At 37.8% G+C, this 19,815-nt stretch overlaps 2 protein-coding genes and 1 pseudogene across 2 annotated transcripts; 1 reads left to right on the top strand and 2 right to left on the bottom strand.

Moving 5' to 3' along the window:
* Positions 1 to 463: 463 nt before the first annotated feature.
* On the bottom strand, positions 464 to 1,589 carry LOC147924720 (uncharacterized). Its single transcript, XM_087496916.1, has 5 exons — positions 1,455 to 1,589; positions 1,096 to 1,366; positions 910 to 1,021; positions 704 to 828; positions 464 to 594 (listed from the first exon to the last, which is right to left on the bottom strand). Exons 1-5 carry the CDS (start codon positions 1,587 to 1,589, stop codon positions 464 to 466), a joined length of 774 nt encoding a protein of 257 aa, XP_087353042.1.
* Positions 1,590 to 2,594: 1,005 nt separating this feature from the next.
* LOC147924721 (uncharacterized) lies at positions 2,595 to 3,590 on the top strand (annotated as a pseudogene).
* Positions 3,591 to 7,327: 3,737 nt separating this feature from the next.
* LOC147924722 (uncharacterized) lies at positions 7,328 to 10,731 on the bottom strand. Its single transcript, XM_087496917.1, has 7 exons — positions 10,471 to 10,731; positions 9,883 to 10,389; positions 9,638 to 9,797; positions 9,189 to 9,547; positions 8,307 to 8,914; positions 8,115 to 8,214; positions 7,328 to 8,038 (listed from the first exon to the last, which is right to left on the bottom strand). Exons 1-7 carry the CDS (start codon positions 10,729 to 10,731, stop codon positions 7,328 to 7,330), a joined length of 2,706 nt encoding a protein of 901 aa, XP_087353043.1.
* Between the last annotated feature and the right edge of the window lie 9,084 nt (positions 10,732 to 19,815).

Below are 19,815 nucleotides of genomic sequence, written 5' to 3' on the forward strand. Positions count from 1 at the left end.
TTTGTTGCGACTTTGTTTATAGTAGCAACAATGACCTATTTCTTAATGTAGTTATGTCGTTTTATTAGAGTAGTATTTTGGGTTGTGGGTTAATTGTTTGAAATCAAGTTATAAACGTTATATTTGGTTTAGTGACATATTTTGTCGTCTAAAAAAAAGACTATTTGGAACCTTGTCGTGTTAATATTATCGACCAAACCCTTCCAATTAAACATAAACATTTGTACACGTTTGTACACATACGTCTAACATTAAAGGTTGGCAGTATTAGGAAGATGCTTACCAAATTAAAATAAATATATATAATTAACCATGCGTATAACACACAAACATTTTACATCAAAATATTCCTATCCACGTTAGATAGATTGTTTGGATGTAGGTAATAAAGATAATATAAAGAGTTCAGCAACGTGGTTTAGAAGTTTATAATGTAAGCAACATTGACAAATGGAAACATAGGCTACGAATCGTCTTCACTCCGCTCGCGCTGGTCGAAGTATTCCAACCGGAGTTTGAAATCTCTAACCTCAGGGAAGGGTGGTTCAAATATCACTTTAGAAACACCCGGTTGACTAACCAATTCCATCCCTCCTGCGGTGTGGAAAAATAAGGAAAAAGGGTAACCAAAATTAGTATTATGAAGTAATCTTATATTGAAAAGGTGATTGAATTATTTTAAATATGTTTGCCTAATCCGTACCTCCATCCTTAAACTTGGGCCTCCAGAATCGCAAGACTATAACTGGTTTGCCTCCGCATAGCCAAAAATTGCGGGCGAAATCATCGACCATTTCATCATAAGCCACACATTGCAAGTGATGCCCCCTACCCAAAGAGACACCTTACGTTAATAGGACGGTATATCTTTAAAGTGTGTGAAAGCTAATAATCGCCAAAACGACTCACTCGAGATTCGTCAATGAAAACCGTTTCAACCGGGTCCTCTCGGTAAAACGTGGAGCAGTTGGATCGTCCACCAATATTCTTTGTTTGACGTGAGTTACTTGCCCCATCGTCTCTATGGTTTCATTTCATTAGAATTATGGTATCGGATTTGATATTAAAAAACGTAACAACACAATGCAACGTTACCTAAGTAGCAGTTCTGGGTCCAAGGAGGCCATCGTTCATAAATTTGGTCGAAGGGGACGTAGTCGATGTAGTGATTGGTCGACAAGCAACGAATGTTGTCCACAACCGTCCTAGCAGTGAATATGATCCGGTAGTTGGAAGCCACGACCTTCACAGCGGATGTGTCGTCAGTGACGACGAAATTAGAGAAGGTTTTCCACAAACCCTCCTCAATCCCCGCAGAGAACTGGGGCAACAGGTCCTCGGTGATTGTTGCCTGCATCTTATCGCCCTAAGAATACGAAAAAAGTTCAACCATGATCTACATGAATCATTTAATATTAAGTGCATATAATATGATGATGAGACGAGTCACTTACGAACACATCCGAAACAACCATTTCGAAGGTGACGATGTTCACTTCTCTCTTTCTCCACTTGCGGATGATCTTAACAGAAACCTTCCAATCAGAACGCCACGTCTGGAGATCGGATAGCCTGTCGAAATGCACCATGACTTTGTTGCACTTATGTTTACTTAGTGATGTGATATTTTGGTTTTTGAGAGACGAATACATACTTAACCGGGTGTGTATTTGTCTTCTTATATAATCCGCAAAGAAACACAAACGGATGTATCATATTGTGGTTTTTCAAACGTCGTGACTGCAATCCATACAGATACATAGCATTTAGATAATTAACAAGTGTAACAGCCGGTTAAGCAAAGACGATACATCGCATGCACCACTTAATTATGACCCTATATTCGACGTTATATATATAGCCGGAAAATATATTGGTTCATTTAACAAACCAATTCAATGTAAAACTTTATAAAACATCAAGGAATAGATCTCATCTAGTATAAACTGACAGATAAAGGCTGATATATAGTGCAAATGAACCAATAACGTTGAAAAACAGTATATTATGAATAAAAATAATTAAAGACAAGCTCAGCCATTGCACTGTGTATAAATAAAAAATTATTTTTAAATAGTTTAGTAGTAGAGGCAAAATCTTTTTTCTTGCTAATAGACGGAAAACTGACGCCTCAGCTGCGACGGCGGAATCTTCTGTCCGATAGGGTTGTTTTACCTCCCAATTTCTTGAATCAAGGTGTTTAGATCTGGGATAAGTACTACAAAACGACACTCCCTACAAGTCGGCGACGGAACATTTAAGGAAGAAGAGATTACAGAGGTCGGGTGAAATCAGAAAAAGGCGAGTAGTTTCGATCCCTCTATCATCACCGGTGTTGAATCAGAAGATAAGTGTTTGTCTTGACTTCCTACTTTAAATTGGAAGAGGGATTGTTCCCCCAAATTCTATATTACGTTGGAAGAGTATATAGCAAATACAATTAAGTATCGATTTGAGTAGCCCAGGATGTGAAATCAATGAATAGTTTTGTATTTGCAGTGGGCAGAGGCTAAATAACCCTAATCGTCAACAGAAGTGAACTTTGGTAGACATTGGTATTAGGGTTAATTGGTTTAGTGTACGTACATATTAATATGGTATTAGGGTTACTTCGTGGTGATAGGATGGATCCCGAGGCTGTAGAGATCGTTCCTCAATTGAGCTTGGATCTACCGAGGAGGTTATTTGCTCTTGACCGTTACCCTCTCAAAACCAAGATAAATGCGTATTCAAAACCGTAATATCTTTCTACAATATCGAGGGTGCTGAGTGGAACAAAGGAAATGGAAAACTTGTTAGAGTCTCCATTTGGGCAGCTTTTTCTTATCCCTGCTAACAAGATCTCGTTCTCCGGTAAACTTGTTCATGGATTTGTTTGCCGTCAATTGGTGACCAAAAAGCGGCATGAGATGTGGATTGTGTTTGGTGGCAATCCAATCAAGTTTGGTTTACAGGAATTTGCAGAGTTGACAGGGCTCGAATGTGGGAATTATCCTAAAAAGAGAGATGTGGAAAGAGCTACAAAAACGGATAAAGGATGTAAGACTGTTTGGGAGGTTCTATTCGGGGAAAACATGGAACCAACGATCTCCGAGTTGGTAAAAAGGTTGGAGACTGAGGAAATGGAATCGTGGCAGAAACTAGCTTTAGCGCTGATTATAATAGTTGATGGAGTTCTAACATGCGCCACGCAACCAGTAAAACCAGATCCGAAGACAGTGGAGATGACCAAGAATATTGATTTTTTAAAAAAATATCCATGGGGAAGGTTGTCATTTGAACGGACGCTGGAGACTATAACAGGATTTAAATGTCCAGCAGACGTAGACAGCTTAGTAAAAACTTTCAAGCAACAATCAGTTGCTGTTCATGGATTTCCTCTAGCACTCCAGCTGCTGGCTTTCCAATCTGTCCCTGCAATTGCAAGATTAGTACCATCTGACGTTCAGGATCAGGCGTTTAATCAAAGATCGATCCACAATCTGGCTAAACTGCGGCCAATCAAGACAGCAGACATCTTCGCATGCGAGGCTGCTAAAGAGGTATGTACTTATCCCTTGTCTATCAGATATAATACGTTAACGACCTGAATCTATAAGTTCCGTAAAATGTATATATTTTTGTAATCATATTATAGGTGGTTATTAGACGGATGGTTGGTAGTGGGGATCATTGTGATAGTCGAGAATTGGCGTGGCGTGATGAAGAGGAAGACCATCAAGTTGACAACATTGAAAATCTTATTAAAGCAGGCCACAAATGGGATGAGGCAATATGGATGGGAGGTGATGATAGGTGTCCAAAACAGACACGTCCCGAAGAGAAAGGTATTAAAAACATTTATACATTACAAAGGGATACACTATAAAGTAATTTTTTAAAAAATTAATGGTTAATTAGTGATATAGTTACAGTTGACTGTCGGAAGAGTAAAAGAGCAGACACCGCAACAATTGACAATAAGAAAGAGAAGAGCACGAGAACTGATGCGCGACCGGGGGGTACGCACGTTGTTCATGAACGTTTGGACGATGACCAATTTGAAAGGTTTAAGGCGGAACTATACCGGTTCTACAGGAAACAAGAAGCTCTGATGAAGGAAAATCAGGCAAACATGGAGATTTTCGTACGTACAGAGATCCGCAAGGAGATAAGAGCTGCACTATTAGAGGTTAAAAGAAACGAACATGGGGAACCTTCTGACGCTTGGCATACAGTTTCAGAGAAGAAGTATTCAAAAAAAAAAAGAGGGAAAACTATAAAGTTTAGAAGAATGAGTTCAGTAATGGTTATGAAAAAAAAGGGAGAGAAGGTCAGAAACAGGGGATGCGCTGCCACTGCTAAGGTTGATATGACAAATAGCTTAAGGGTAGTAATTTTCTCACTACTTACATATATTAATTTATGTTGCTATCGTGGTGTGCACAGGGTGATCGGAATAATGATGGTTCGAAGGATGCCATAGATGGTCAACACACTGTAAGTGGTGACTCTTTAGTTGGAGGCCAGGTAATGGACAACAAGATCCTCTTTAGAATACGACTCAATCAACGTAATGGGGGTGTTTATGCTTATGCACCTATCATATACGCTTTATATATTTGACCGTAGGATACAACCCGTACTCATATTAATGAGTGGGTCACCGATAATAACGACTGTGGCCTGAACGAACCATCCCCGGACAATGGAGTTAATGAATGTCGCCAAGATTGTGACGCGGGGGACATTGCTGTCGAGTTATCATCAACTAAAATCGTATCTGATGTAAGTATTTGACACGGAATGGAGATTACAACACTAAATTTGTAATAAAGCATTGTCCACCTTTAATTGAACAGATATTGCTGCAGCTGAATACTAAAATGGAACCTGATCTGCATTGTAACAAAATGGTAGGTCAGGAAGTAACCATAAAAGGGATAACCATCTGTGGGTTTCATATATATTCGGTTATTTGTTTATCTCCTCTAATCTACACGTGTGCAAAATTTTGCTTCTAGCAACGGACCTACTACGAACACGCGTCTTAAAAGTTTCATTATTTTGAATAGGAGGATGGGAAAGAACTGCATCAAGAAGGCGGGAAACTCGAGTTCGAGTGGTTTAACAGTAACGGAGGGGACATAAGACGTCAGGAAGGCGAGTCAGATGAGGGTTGTAACAAAACCGAAATACCTGTAGAAAATGAAACTGCAGTTGACGGTGAACAAGAGGCAAGTGTCTAACTTTGATGATTTTGAGTATTTGTGACATTTGTGTACGTAAGTATGAATCTATGTACGTACACCTTATTAGGCCGAAGTCCAAGCACTACAAATTGAAAGCGATGGCATGGAGGGCTGTAACAAAACTGATGGACATGTACAAATAGAAACAACAGTTAACCTCCAATTGTGCAAACTTATTTTTTTATTTCGAATATTTGCCATATTTATAGTGTCTACTAAGATGGTCAAGTGTACGTCACAACTAATGTATGTACGTGCATCTTATTAGGCCGGAGACCAAGCAATACCCAACGAAAGCGATGTCGAAGAGGGCTGTAAAGAGACTAGAGGTCAACCAGATCAAAGTCCCGGGGAGGAATGTATTCCCGGTGAGTCAGACAATTTAGTGCCGCAGACGGTTATTATTGTGGATGAAACAGGACGGGCTGAGATATTGATAATGGAGATACATGCGAGTCAACCATCCGAAGCCATAGTGATAAAAGCAGGGTCGGTTTCATACGACCCTATGGAAGATGTTGCTGATGGAAAATTCGCCAAATTCACCGAGTTGATAAAACAAGATAATGTGTAAGTGTAGTATATATTACTCCGATGACATATTGATATCCTCAATCATTGATATAGGGTATCCATAATTAAAAAATTGCACAGGGTACACACCTTTTTCGGATTCCGCAAGGCAGATATCCTATTCTTCTCTACTCTTATATCGTCCCAAAAATGGGTCCATAGTCAGGTACATATTTTAAACTTTAACTACACGATTTTGGTGTGTTCATGGTTTCTTGTTGGATTTAAATCCCACAACGGGTTTGCATTTAACTGCATCTGCAGCACATGGAGATGATTGCCCTAACGCTGTGGCACAAAAACGGAGAAGAAATGATAAAACAAAGGACCGTAGTTTTGGACGACATTCTGTTTTACGAGTTGACAAGAAGGTTCCAAGCATTCAACAGGAGCACAGCGAAACGGAATTTCAGATGGGATGAAGTACTCATCAACATCGTCAATGGGGAAAGGATGCACCATGAACCAAGGTTGAAGTGGGTTACAGATGTCGACGTTATATATGCTCCAATGAACTGGAAATCTAAGCATTGGGTAGGAGTGGGCATAAATCTTATAACGAGACATGTTTCCATTTACGATCCTTTGATGACCTCCACCAGAGAAACCCTTGTAATGTCCCGGATCAAGCCGGTGTGTGAGATGATACCGTACCTACTTCAGAGGGTTATCGATGTCAACTACCCTCTCGATCCATTTACCTCTGAAAGGGTTAGCCTAGTAGGACAAAACTTGAGGACGGGAGATTGTGGACCTTTTACTATGAAGTTTTTAGAACTGTTGAGCATGGGTAAACCGATCACTGATTGCTTGAAGATCTGTGACAACAATATTGACAATTTCCGAAAGAAGTTCGCAATGGACGTCTACGAAGCTGGTATTGGTCCGATAAATTAAGTAGCGAATAAACATTCTTCCTGGTTGTACTTATTACTTTCACGCAGGTGGTCCATATGATCCGTAACAGTCTCTTAGGATGATTATGGTTCGCTGACTTTGAATACAATTTAATTGCCTCGCTCATCATATCATAGGATTGCCAGTAGGGACAAGTTAGTGTGCTCATAATGGATAGAAACTAAGCACCAACCATCCACCTAAAAATAAAGTCTATAACGGTAGAAAAACGATTGTACGTACGCTGATGAATACACGTACGTGTGTACACAGATCATAAATATACGTACGTCTGTACACAGACCATAATAAGGCCGTTCCTTAGTTCATGGTACGTACACATCTGATAAAGGCCTAACATATACTAATACTGGTTAGAAAGACGTCATAATGATACATATCTACACCCTCCAATATACAAAAAACACTACACCTGAAGAGGGTTTACAAACAACCGATAGGAGCTATTTGAGTGACCAGACCTCGGAAAATCTAAGAACGACATCCTCAAATCCCACATGTTACCAAAATAATGACCAAACACGCATTTTCTATTAGCAACACGCGTAAAATCAATCTTCAATTTTGCAAAATCATACTGCTCCGGTAATGTACATGGAACCTCTTCAACTTTTTGATCCCGAGTTGAACTCAGCTTCTGGATAATCTACTGTCTCCGACGTAGCATCTAGTTGGAGAAAGCAGTCTCGGTCTGGGACCTCATCAAACACGTCTGCAGCAAGTTTCATCCTAATAGAAGGCATGGCCGCATCACATAGGCCTGTGTAATTTACTCCAAGAGCTATACACTCTAAGCACTTCAACGTGTACACACCACAGTCACCTTGTTGATAGTTCTGTGGGAGTGTTTTCACCCGATAGTAACTAAATGCCGCCGCCCCGATATGCACATCTTTGTACCTCCGGTTATATGCTTGTATCAAGCGTGGAATCATTTTTGCGAACGGTTTGCACTTCTTTTGTAGACTCTCGTCGGTTCTACCGCTGTTTATGCTATCGTAAACTCTTAGCCTCCGCTGGACTAAGTCAGCTTCGATGGCTACCCAATGGTTGTTATCGAGGTTGTATGGGAAGAGCAGGGTGTCTACATCGTCAACCCACACTTTGTTTGTCATTCCGTATTTTGGCAGCCTTCCCACGTACGTCTCAAAACAACCTTCTCCAAAAACCCATTGATTAGAGGCTTCCATTTTAGGGAATTCGAGTGCCCACATACTAACAAACAAAGGATCGAGAAAAGCAATACGATCTGTTTTATATGGGGATGGCGTTTGCGTCCCCCTAATACGGAACATATGCATACATGTAACCATGTGCTGCAACACGAGTGACATCTATCAGGCATTAGTATACCATAGTTAACTACGTCAAATGTTATGCTACGAAGCTTACCGCATCCCATAACCAGCCGAATGTTGTAGTTGGCCACAATTGTTTAGGGGTCAGGAGGCGAAAATAAAATTCGGCATTTCCAGTGGAAGGTACTTTAGCCCTGAATACCAAAATTAACAAATCAGTTATAGATCGTAGTCCTCAAATCCGAATATAGACACTAATTATATACAACTCTAAATGAAGACTTACAAATCATCAGTTAGGAAGGACATCAGCTTTGCAATTTTCTCAGGACTTGCCTCACTAAAAGGATCGTACACTGCGGGAGATAGGACTACAATGTTGCTTTCACGTCGGGTCATTAATGCAGCTCGCATTGATTCGTCATTAGGGTTGGTGCCCACTGGATCTACTAATAGAAGATCAAGCTCTCTTGATGGAGGAAACACCTTTTGTAACAAATATGCAAAATACATGGCTTTCTCCTTATCTTTCACTGTATGAGACGATGCACGACTCCTGGTCTCATTGGTTAAATCCACAACAGATTCGCACTTTCGATCCGACGAGCGAGGGTTACCACCACTTACCGGATGGATAACATTAATAGGAACGGGTTGAGCACCTGCTCCATCAACTTTGTCATTATACTTTGCTCTTTTATCGCCTTCCTCTGTCTCCCAACTCTGTACTCTTTTGACACGCTGTACACTGTCTACCATCTGCTTTGGAATTCGCTCTACACTGTCCTCTGGTTCGATTTTAATACTCCCAGACCACATTACCTTATCCTTAATGGCTAACGGATTCCTAACACAACTAGCAACTTTATAACCATCCTTGTCCGAATGCTTTATCTGATATAGCCATGACTTGAAACAAAAGACATGTATTTGACGTTATTTACAAGACATTTGAAATATAATATGACGCTGTTAAACTAGAGACAAAGTATACAAATTGAAATTGTGTGTACGAAAAAAATCATATATCAAAATAATTACAAAATTAATTATACAACTTCACAAAACTGAAATTGATATTGTTTCCTCGAATATATAAATACAATGACTTCATACTGAACAATAGATATATAATAACAATTTTATCAATACGGTACGCAGATCATACCTCCTCTATTTTTTGTTCGTCATTTCTTAATGTAAGAGGTCCTTGCGGATGCGCTCCTCCATCCGTTGTGTTGATAACAACTTTCTTCAATAGTTGAACGTCACTCTCAAAGTTACCCATCCTACTCTCCATACCTTGAAGTTTGAACACAACTTCCGCTATTGCTCTAGAAAACGATATCTGAATATTATCCATTTTCGCCCCTAGTGTTTCAACCATAGTAAATAACCTTCCACTACCATCTTCACCCTGCACACCTGAATGCTTATCTCCAGACGCCTTCTCTGCTGAACATTTGTCCCCAACACTTTCTTTCTGCTCCTTCGCATTATTGGGCACATAACGGATGCTGGTTGGGGCTGTTTCAAGGAAATCATCGTCACTTACCCCTGCAACATGTTGCCTCCTCTCCCTCTTCTTCGTATGTTCCCCCTTCCTTTTTTTTACACAATCCCATTCTCTTTCATCCACTTCGCCATTGATCACGTCTAACAGCAGATTATCCAGTTTCTTCTTCAAACCTTCTCCTACACCATACACACAATACTGTCCTGGCCAATCTGGATATATAAACTCCAAAGGTTTAGGTACTAAATGCTTCACCTGAAGCTGCATTTCAGATACCATAACTTTTAATAATCTATCACAAAGAAAAAATGCAGACAAATAATGTATACGTAAATTGAAGGCATACCTCCCCATTATTAAGGAGTTTGCTCCCGGATATGAAGGCTTCGATATCCTTCCTTGGCCTCCCTCCTCTCCACCTTAACAGAGGCAAATCTACACCTTCTCTTACATTCCCGTAGCTAGCCCCCAGCACCTTCACACTCTCAAATGCCCATATCAGCAATACATGGACACATCCATGGAGGGTATAAGCATTGTTAGGTAACCCAAGGACTTTGATGGAATCAACTAAACTCTTGAATCCAACCCTACCATATTGAAAACTCTCAAATGCTTCTTCATTCAACGCCCGTTTAGCGTATTCCAGAGGAATCCGACTGTTCCTTGATAAACCAAGCACTCCAACATGAACAAGATACAACCGAGCTATCTGCGTCTTCATTTCATCAGACCACCCACGGCAGCTTCTCAAACCCTCAACTAGCTCCTCCCAGTTGGGTCCATTAAAAGCTTTCACCTTTAAAGCCGCCCATAAAGGTGTATGATCGACTTCAAACTCTGTTTCATCAATCTTCTCACAATTCAAACCACTAATTTCTTCATATTCATATAGAGAGAACCTCAACGGCTTTCCTCCAACCAAAAACCATACCTCCGAAGGAATGTTTATTGCCAATTGATTGGACAATAGATAATGGATGGTCTTCCCACAAAACAGGTAGTCAGATTCGGCTAGATCCAATAAAACTCCCAGCTGCGAATTCTTTCTTATTTTGTCATACACCTCATCACCAACAAAGCCTTTCAAACCACCAAGATTGGACAAACTACAATCGTGGTGCATGCTTCTCATCGGCAGTGGAAAATTACCAACCCCATACAACCTACTTGGATACCTCTTGCTTGACCCCATATCTACGACAGAAGCTTTAGTTTAGTTATTAATTCAATATCACAAAACATTTGTTGCTTAGATTAGCAACGAAGCAACATGAAGTCACACAAATATCTTCCGAAAAACAGAGCTCAACAACATACAGAAAACTAACATAAAATATACAAGGCCTACTATGTAATACTCGGGTATAAGAAAACATTAAGCAATAGAGACTAAACCACGATATAGAAATTTACCTCTGAGCAAATCGCTTTATTTCCCTCCTCCTCTACTTTAAACCACCTCGCCGTCAACTCGCCGTCAGTGGTCCTCCAGCCAAACGTCCTCCACACAGATTCTTTTCACGCCGCAAGCTATCTAAAAATAGCTGATCTCAACCCAACAATCGTAAGACAAACAACACAAAGATTCAAGAGATCGACTTAGGTTTATGATCTTTTTATTTTCCCCTTTTACGATCTTCGTTTTAAAAGAGAATGGCATAAATCGTAATAAAACACACAACTCAGATATAGAAGTAATTTGCAAACTTTTATGTGTTATTCTAGTAAGACAGAAATCTCAATGTGTTAGTCTAGTAATAAACCTACTTTTATGCAATATTCTAGGTAATTTCCCTTAACATAATGTAAGAAATATAAGATAGTCAAAATAAGAAATTAATGTAATATCCTTAAGTTTTTCAATCAGTGAATGATTTGATAGCGTATTCAATATTATGTTATTATATAAACCTTGGTTTTCAAAGTTAGTAACTCATTTGATCGCGACACGTATTAATTTAACAATTAAAGATTTTGTCATGTGTAATACAAAAACTTTGTTTCAACATATTTATAAATTATAAAAAATTGAAAATTTAAACAATTTAATAAAAAATAGTTTATATATGTATATAAAAATAATACTTATTCTAATTTGAAATTACTAATTCTATAAGGAAAAAAAATAAGAAAATTATACAATTAATTACAATAATACCATAATTAAATAAATTATACTGTCAATTATTAATCCTAAAAGAAAGAGGATTGAAGATACTCACCTTTACATAAACAAATAATTTTATCAGAACGTCTTTGTTTTTTGATTAATTTATGATAATGTTGGACAAGTAGTAAAACTATTACTTATCAGATTACCAAATATGAAATAAATATATTTAAGATATTGTTACTTTTTAAAAAATGAGATAAAATTAGTTTTCAATTTTTTTTTGAGAATTATGTTTTATTGATTTTTAGTTTTTATAAAATATTAAGTAAGGTATAAATTTGATACAATGCATCTTTTTTATATGAAAATTATAAATGTTACTCAATGGGCTTGAGTGCATAGAATTAAAATATAATTTTATTATCATGTAATAATAAAAAGAAAATTGTATTACAATATGGAGTGTGTGAACTCTAAGTTCAGTTTTAAAAAAGTCAAATGAAATAAAAGTAATAGTTTGAATACAACTTAAAATTTCACATATTTTTCTTATATCCGCGTTAATACGCGGGCCTAATCTAGTATAATATATATAATACTTTCTTTCAACCATAAGTTCATTGTTTAAATTGAAAAGAAATAATAAATAAAAATAAACAATTAATTACAACTGTAAATCTTTATAATTTTAATTTTGCTTGTAACCTTTATGGAGATTTGTTGATTTTTAAGTTCTACCTTTCATAATGCCAGGGTGAGGATGTTCAGGAAACTCCAAAGGATGGTTCTATGGATAAGGTTTGCCCCGTTTTTTTTTTCTTTCTGCTTATATCGCATTGGTGTTAGTTCCAATGTGGATGTTACATCTTACTACTGCTAGGATAGTAAAGTATGTATGTTATATGTGGCTAGACCATCTTTCACAACAATGAATTTCATTGACATTAGTGCAATTTACTGGCCTTAATTGCTGAAAATAGTATCCTACAGTTGCAATATATGGCCTCCTGCAGAAAACATCTGCGAAGTCTTCTGGTTAGGTTGTTCTTCACTTGTTAACCACGCTAAAAATATTTTTTATTCACCATGTTGGCCGCTGGTTTTAAGCACACATTTCCAAGATCTTGAAAATGGGTTTTATGAATACTTATTATTCTTTATTAGCATAAGTTTGATATTGGAAACCATCTGTTCGATAAAATATGTAATGAGACAGTGTAGGTTATTAGGCTATAGATAGTGATAGAAACTTTGTTGTATTTCTTTTGACTGATCGGCGGCGAAAATCTAACCTCTTGTTACTGTAATATTTCAGAATGCGGCATTCCAAGAAATTTTGCCAGAGGTTCGGCAGCATATTATTGATGGTTTCAGTCCCAGTGCCTTGGACATGTTCACTAGAGAGTTTGACTTCTTTGACAAAGTTACTTCTATTTCTGGGGTGTTATTTCCTCTTCCAAAGGAAGAACGCAGAGCCGGTATTAGAAGGTGTTAGGAACGCAAAAATCAAATTGAAAAAATATGCGAATTATATTTAAAATAACGAAATCATGAACGAATTACAACATCATAATATACAGCAGTAAATAAATCATAGAGACGAGATATGATATCTCTTTCCTTAATTCAATAAATCGGTCGTAAATACTTTTGAACAATCACGATTTATGAATCCCAAGATAAAACCGATCACGAACTATTACAGTAGCACACTAGTAATAGAACTCAAACGAACAGATCTACGTTATATTCTCGAGACTACTAACTATAAGAACTTACTCTAGACTAAGCAAGGGAGAGGGAGAGAGAGATCTTCAGAGGAAAGAGTCTTTGTATTTTTTTTGAGTGTGAGAAACAATGAGAGGTTGTTCCTCTATATATAGTGGAAGGAGGGAGGTCTCAAGAAAATATTCACTGAATATTCTCGGAGTACTGCCCAAGTTGCTTGGAGTTCACACCAAGTATTTCCAAAAAATAAATGGGTCTAAAGCTGTCCAAAAAGCCCACGGCCTATGGCCCGTGTCCACGCCCAGCCCGGTCCGCCCTGTACCATGCCCGGCCTGCCCCGCGTCCGTGCCCGGTTTTTTTGAAGATAATCACCTTTACATAAACAAATAATTTTCTCATAATAATGTCTTTGAATTTTTGATTAATTTATGATAATGTTGGAGAAGTAGTAAAACTATTACTTATCAGATTACAAAATATGAAACAAATATATTTAAGATATTGTTACTTTTTTAAATATGAGATAAAATTAGTTTACAGTTTTTTTTGAGAATTACGTTTTATTATTTTTTTGTTTTTATAAAATACTAAGTAAAATATAAATTTGATACAATGCACCTTTTTTATATGAAAATTTTAAATGTTACTCAATAGGATTGAGTGCATAGAATTAAAATCTAATTTTATTATCATGTAATAATATAAAAAGAAATTGTATTACAAGATGGAGTGTGTGAACTCTAAGTTCGGTTTAAAAAAAAACTAAATGAAATAAAATTAATATTTTAAAATTTCACATATTTTTCTTATATCCGCGTTAATACGCGGGCCTAATCTAGTATCTTATTATATAAAGCTTAGTTCTCAAAGTTAGTAACTCACCAGATCGTGACACATGCTAGTTTTAACGACCAGAGATTAAAGTTAAAAATTCACCAGATCGTGACATGTGTCAGTTTTATTGATTACATATTCAAGTTAGTAACTCATCAGATCGTAACACGTGTCAGTTTTAACGATCAGAAATCACATATCAAAGTTAGTAACTCACCAGATCGTGACACGTGTCAATTTTAACGATCAGAAATCACAACTTTCCGGCTTGGTAAAACGATGCATAAGATAACTGTAAATTTATTATATTAAAAAAAACTTTGTTAATCCTAAAAGGAAAAGTAACACCCCTCTATAAAAGCAAATAGAAGATGACATATTTTTCACCAAACAAAATAATTTTGACTAGCTTTATTTTTCTTGGTAAAATTTTCTTCTTTGTTTTTTTTATTAACTTTTTGTTTAACACATCATCCTTCTTGAACAAGTTTTGAAGTCAATTTGTTTGTTGTCTAATCGATGCAACTATATATAAAGATTCCTAGACATTACCAAGTGTTTTCGTCGTTTTTTTGAATTTTGTTTCGTTTCTCAATTTCATAATGCATACTACATAATCTTTGACTTTGAAGTGTTAACAAAGTTTCTTATGCATAATAACTAAGGATTTTGGGATTAACAAATTACTCACGGTGTTATTATTATTTATATTAATTTGAAGGACAGGTAGCACAAAAAAAAGATGAATACAATGTAATATAACAATAGAGATTATATAACACTATATCAACTAAACAGAAAACATTCTTATCGCCGAACGATAGTACGTCTTACAAGACAGTGGGAAGCAAGAAATTAAAAAAAAAAACAATGAGCTCATTGGAATAAATTTCTTATAAAATAAAAAAGGGATTAAGGAAAATATACAGAGAATTATTAATCCTAAAAATGTAAATACTCACTTCTATATAACACATAGATCTCTCATATTATTCATCTAACAAAATAATTTATTCATAAATATTGCTTTTAAGGTCAAACTTTTTTTAATGGGAAGACAAAGTTCCTTATTTTTTTAAAGCAAAATATACTCCTACTTTCTACTTTTTTAGTTTAGAATAGGTAAGATTAATATGTTGACCCAAAAAAATAGAAGATTAATATATGTATCTTTTTTTTTTTTTTGTCAACAAAATATCAGCTCAAACGAGCCAATTGGGTGGAAGTTGTTTATAAACAAAACTTGATGCGGAGATGTACGCGCTTGGCATGCCAAAGAATCTGCACTTACATTAGCATTTCTAGAAACTAAAGATAAAGAGAAAGTAGAAAATTTCTCCCTATCAATCTTGATGTCGTCAAGGTATGCCGAAAACGCTGGCCAGTCGGAAGGAGAAAACACCATCTTCACCAAATCTGAACATTCTGTATAGAAAGCCATCTCTATGAAATCATGGCCGATCATGCAGCGCATCGCCCAAAGGAACGCTTCAGCTTCAGCATGTAATGGAGATAAACTTCGCCGGAAATTCTTGGCTCCAAAAATTGGCTACGCAGTCTGGAACGAGGTACAACACCATCCAGCACCTGCTAACCGATCACCTGCTTTCCAAGATCCATCTATAAAGCAACGATATCCCGAAAAAACCGTAGGGAGGGAAGCAGTAGCCGCCCTAACTGGTAACCCTGAAACTACGGGGATAGTGGGATAGGTCTCCAGATCGACCTCTGCCTGAGCCTGCTACCCTAACAATATCCTCCGGCCACTCCAAAATATTTTCAAAAACGCGTGCATTCCTTGCTTTCCAAATATACCACATAAGCCAAGGAAAAGCCGCAACATGAGCCCCAGGATTCTGCTGCCCTAAAAAGTGATCAACATTTGCATACACTGAATCCATCGGGAAGGAAATAGGCCCCACCGGCACGTGTGCTAGATCCCAAACCTGAAGGGCCGGAGGACAAACAAAAAGTGCATGATTTATTGTTTCCGCATCTGCACCACACCGTACGCATCCTAACTCACAAGGAATACCCCGTCGTCCCAAATTTGCCAAAACCGAAATACATCCAGATAAGACCTGCCACATAAAATGTTGAATTTTAGGAGGGCAACGAACCCTCCAAACATTAGCGAGGAGGGAGGTAATTACCGAGCCAGAACCAGTGGCCGCAAAAATCCGAGTTACATCATTACATGCATTGTGATAGCCTGATTTAACTGTATACATCCCAGTTTTCGTGAAATGCCAACCGGATCATCCTTTCGGTTACCACCCAATGGTATAGCCCTTATCAATGCAACATCTAGTGGATCAAAATGCTCATTAAGCATATCCATACGCCAAGTGTTTGTCTATCGATCAATTAACTGATTCATTTGAAGAGAAGGGTCCTTTACCATGCCCTTACTTAAAGCTGGTCTCGGGCATTGAGCTGGTACCCAAGGATCAGACCATATGGAAATGATGTCCCTTTATTAACCAGAGAGCGAGCGGAACATATACTCCTCCATCCATACGAGGGAGAGTATGACCTAACTGGATCCAACGGATGCGTATTCCTATAGTACCTACTTTTAAAAACCCTGGCAAACAGTGAGTCCAAAACGTCAATCAGACGCCATAGTTGCTTGGCCAGTAAGGCCGAATTAAAATCATCCACATTCCTAAAACCGAGTCCACCCAGCTGTTTACTAACACATAATTTTTCCCATGCGAGCCAATGCATGCCCCCGACTGACCATTAGTACTCCACCAAAAGTTTGCTACTGCACTGGTAAGTTTTGATGTAATTGTTTTTGGTAACCGAAAACAAGACATCATGAACGTCGGAACAGCAGTAGCAACAGATTTAATCATCACTTCCCTTCCCCCTTTCGAAAGCAAATTTGCTGTCCAACCATTCGTCCGACTCTGAATCCGTTCTCGAACAAATGAGAAGACCTTGGTTTTAGCCCCATCCAAACTTTTGGGTAAACCTAGATATGACCCCATACCACCCAAAGTTGTGATCCCGAGAACATCCTGCAGCTCTGCTTTTGTTAGCTCATCAATCTTGTGACCAACCTGTACCGAGGACTTAAAAAAATTTATTTGTTGGCCTGAAACAGATTCATACTGTTGTAAGATATCTAAAATAACCCGACATTGATCTCTGTCCGCCTTACAGAAAAAAAGACTATCATCGGCAAACAACAAATGCGTAATAGGCGACAACAAATGCATCTTCTTTTTCTAATACTGTATTTTAAAGTTTATTGTAGTAGGTTTAAATTGTTTTATTTAATTTATATTTACATTTTGAATTACTTTAGATATATATATATATATTATTGTGCTTATAATATTCTATTATTTCAATAATTATGTCAAATTAGTTTTCTTCTAATTTCTCAACCTTGATTGGTTGGTCATAGACTTTTTTGTGGTGCAAACATAATTGTTACCATTCGTTCACTCTCAAAAGGAGATAAAGAAGAGAATGTCATCATCCTAATGGTTGAATAAAATAAGCTAATCAAACACAAGCCTATAACAAACATAGATAGATTGGAAAAACATAAATCGTTGTTGATAGATCCATAGGAGCTTGGAGACAGAGGCTACATCATGATGTGCCAAAGAAACATCTATGAAATACATTGGAAAATTTAACATTAGTAACTATCAAAAGATTTTCTGACGTTGTAAAAAGGATGTCTGGAGGTTGGATGCAACCTGTGTACTTTTTTTTGGATGAAATTGTTAGAGACGTAAAGATTTCTAGGAAACAAAAAAAAAGTTTCTTTCTTTTTGCACAAAGTAGAAAGCAATTATTTTCCCTAACATTTATTACTTTTAATTGTATTTTCTCAAAAATATTCTCATCAGAGCAAAAATCCAAAATGCGACGAAAAAGAGAATTTGTTAGAGTGGATCCTTTCGTTATATTTTCTCTCTAATCCATCTGTTCCACTATTTATAACTTTCTACCTCATTTTCTCCTCTTGCTTTGTCTAATCTATAATTCCTCCTTTTTTGACTTTCAGGTATGGGTGTTTTGTGATGTTTATATGTGAGTATCTTTTTTTTTTTTTTTTAACTCATACCTTTTCATTCATATTCATAGGGGATATCAGCAATACAAGTGGAGGTGCCTCCCATATGAGCAACACCTATAACATAATTAAAAATACGACAATGAGACTAGTTAAACACTCCAAACCAAGTAACAAGGAAGGACTGGGAAGGATCGATTCGTCTTTGAGCTCTGGATAGGGGATCCAGATGGCAGCGAAGGATGGTCTTGATCTCTTGGATTAGAACTGAAGCTCGGCGAGAGACTGCATTGTGAAGTCTTGAGTTACACTCCTTCCAGATGATGTAAACAGACGCTTGGTAAGCGAGGCGAAGGATGAGAGTGATGTTCGTGTCGCGAGTAGGGTTCTTGAGCCATCTTGCTCTAGCTTCAAACAGAGTAGGGGGTGCAACTCTAGCCCTTGTGGTGAAGAAATTCCAGACCTTTGCAGCATAAGAGCAATCGAAGAACAAATGTCGCCTTATTTCATCCTCAATACCGCATAGTAAGCATAAAGATGGGACAGTTAACCCCCATCGAATGAGTCTATCCCGAGTGTGAAGTCTATTCCTTGAATTCACCCAAGATATGAAAGCATGCTTTGGTATACTACCTTTGAACCATACCGCATCATACCATTCAACCTTGGGAGCAGATGGGTATAAAGAATCCCACGTATTTGCTGTAGAGAAGTGGTGAGTGGGTTCAGCATTTCCAATTTTCCACATGTAGGTATCGTCCTCAGCCTCCTCTTCTAAGTCAACGACAGAAGGAGAGGGAAGGCATTGTTTCAAAAGAGTGATGATGGGATTCTTGCTCCGCGAATGAGATATCCACCAGTAACCATTGCGGATGGCATCCGCTACTGTTGTTGCATTTCTGGCAAGACCTGTAACTCTGGGGCCTTGTTCACCGGTGATTTCCAACAGAGGACCAAGATCATTCCAATTATCTGACCATAAGCTACAAGTGATACCTGAAGACACACGACATATTAGAAAAGATTTGGCTAGGGGACGGAGCTTGCAGAGGCTTCTCCATATCCAACTACCCGAGGCATTGGCATCCAAGTCCCAAAAACAGGGAGAACCAATCAAATTTCTCCTAATCCAAGCAACCCAGAGTGAACCTCCAATAGTAAAAATCATCCAGATTAGCTTTAGTGTTAGAACCTTATTCCAGTGAGTGAGTCTCCTCAGACCTAACCCTCCACTCTCCTTGGATGTGCACACCGATTCCCAAGAAACCTTTGCTCCTCTAGCTGAGTTTGGAGCACCTCCCCATAGAAAAGCACTGCACATACTTTCTAGTTTTTTTAGACATTGATTGGGGAGGATGAAAATGGAGGCCAAGAAAGTAATGATAGAGTATATTATAGACTGGAGGAGCTGAATACGTCCCGCAAAGGATAAGAACTTGACATTCCAAGCAGAGAAGTGCTTGCAGATTCGGTCAATAAGAGGCTGGTAATCTTGTTTTCGGAGTTTTCTGGATGTCAACGGGACTCCAAGGTACCTGACTGGGAAAGAGCCCTGCTGAACA

The sequence above is a fragment of the Camelina sativa genome, chromosome 17 (genome assembly GCF_030686135.1).
Source record: "Camelina sativa cultivar CO46 ecotype springtype chromosome 17, ASM3068613v1".
NCBI classification, from domain to species: Eukaryota; Viridiplantae; Streptophyta; class Magnoliopsida; order Brassicales; family Brassicaceae; genus Camelina; species Camelina sativa.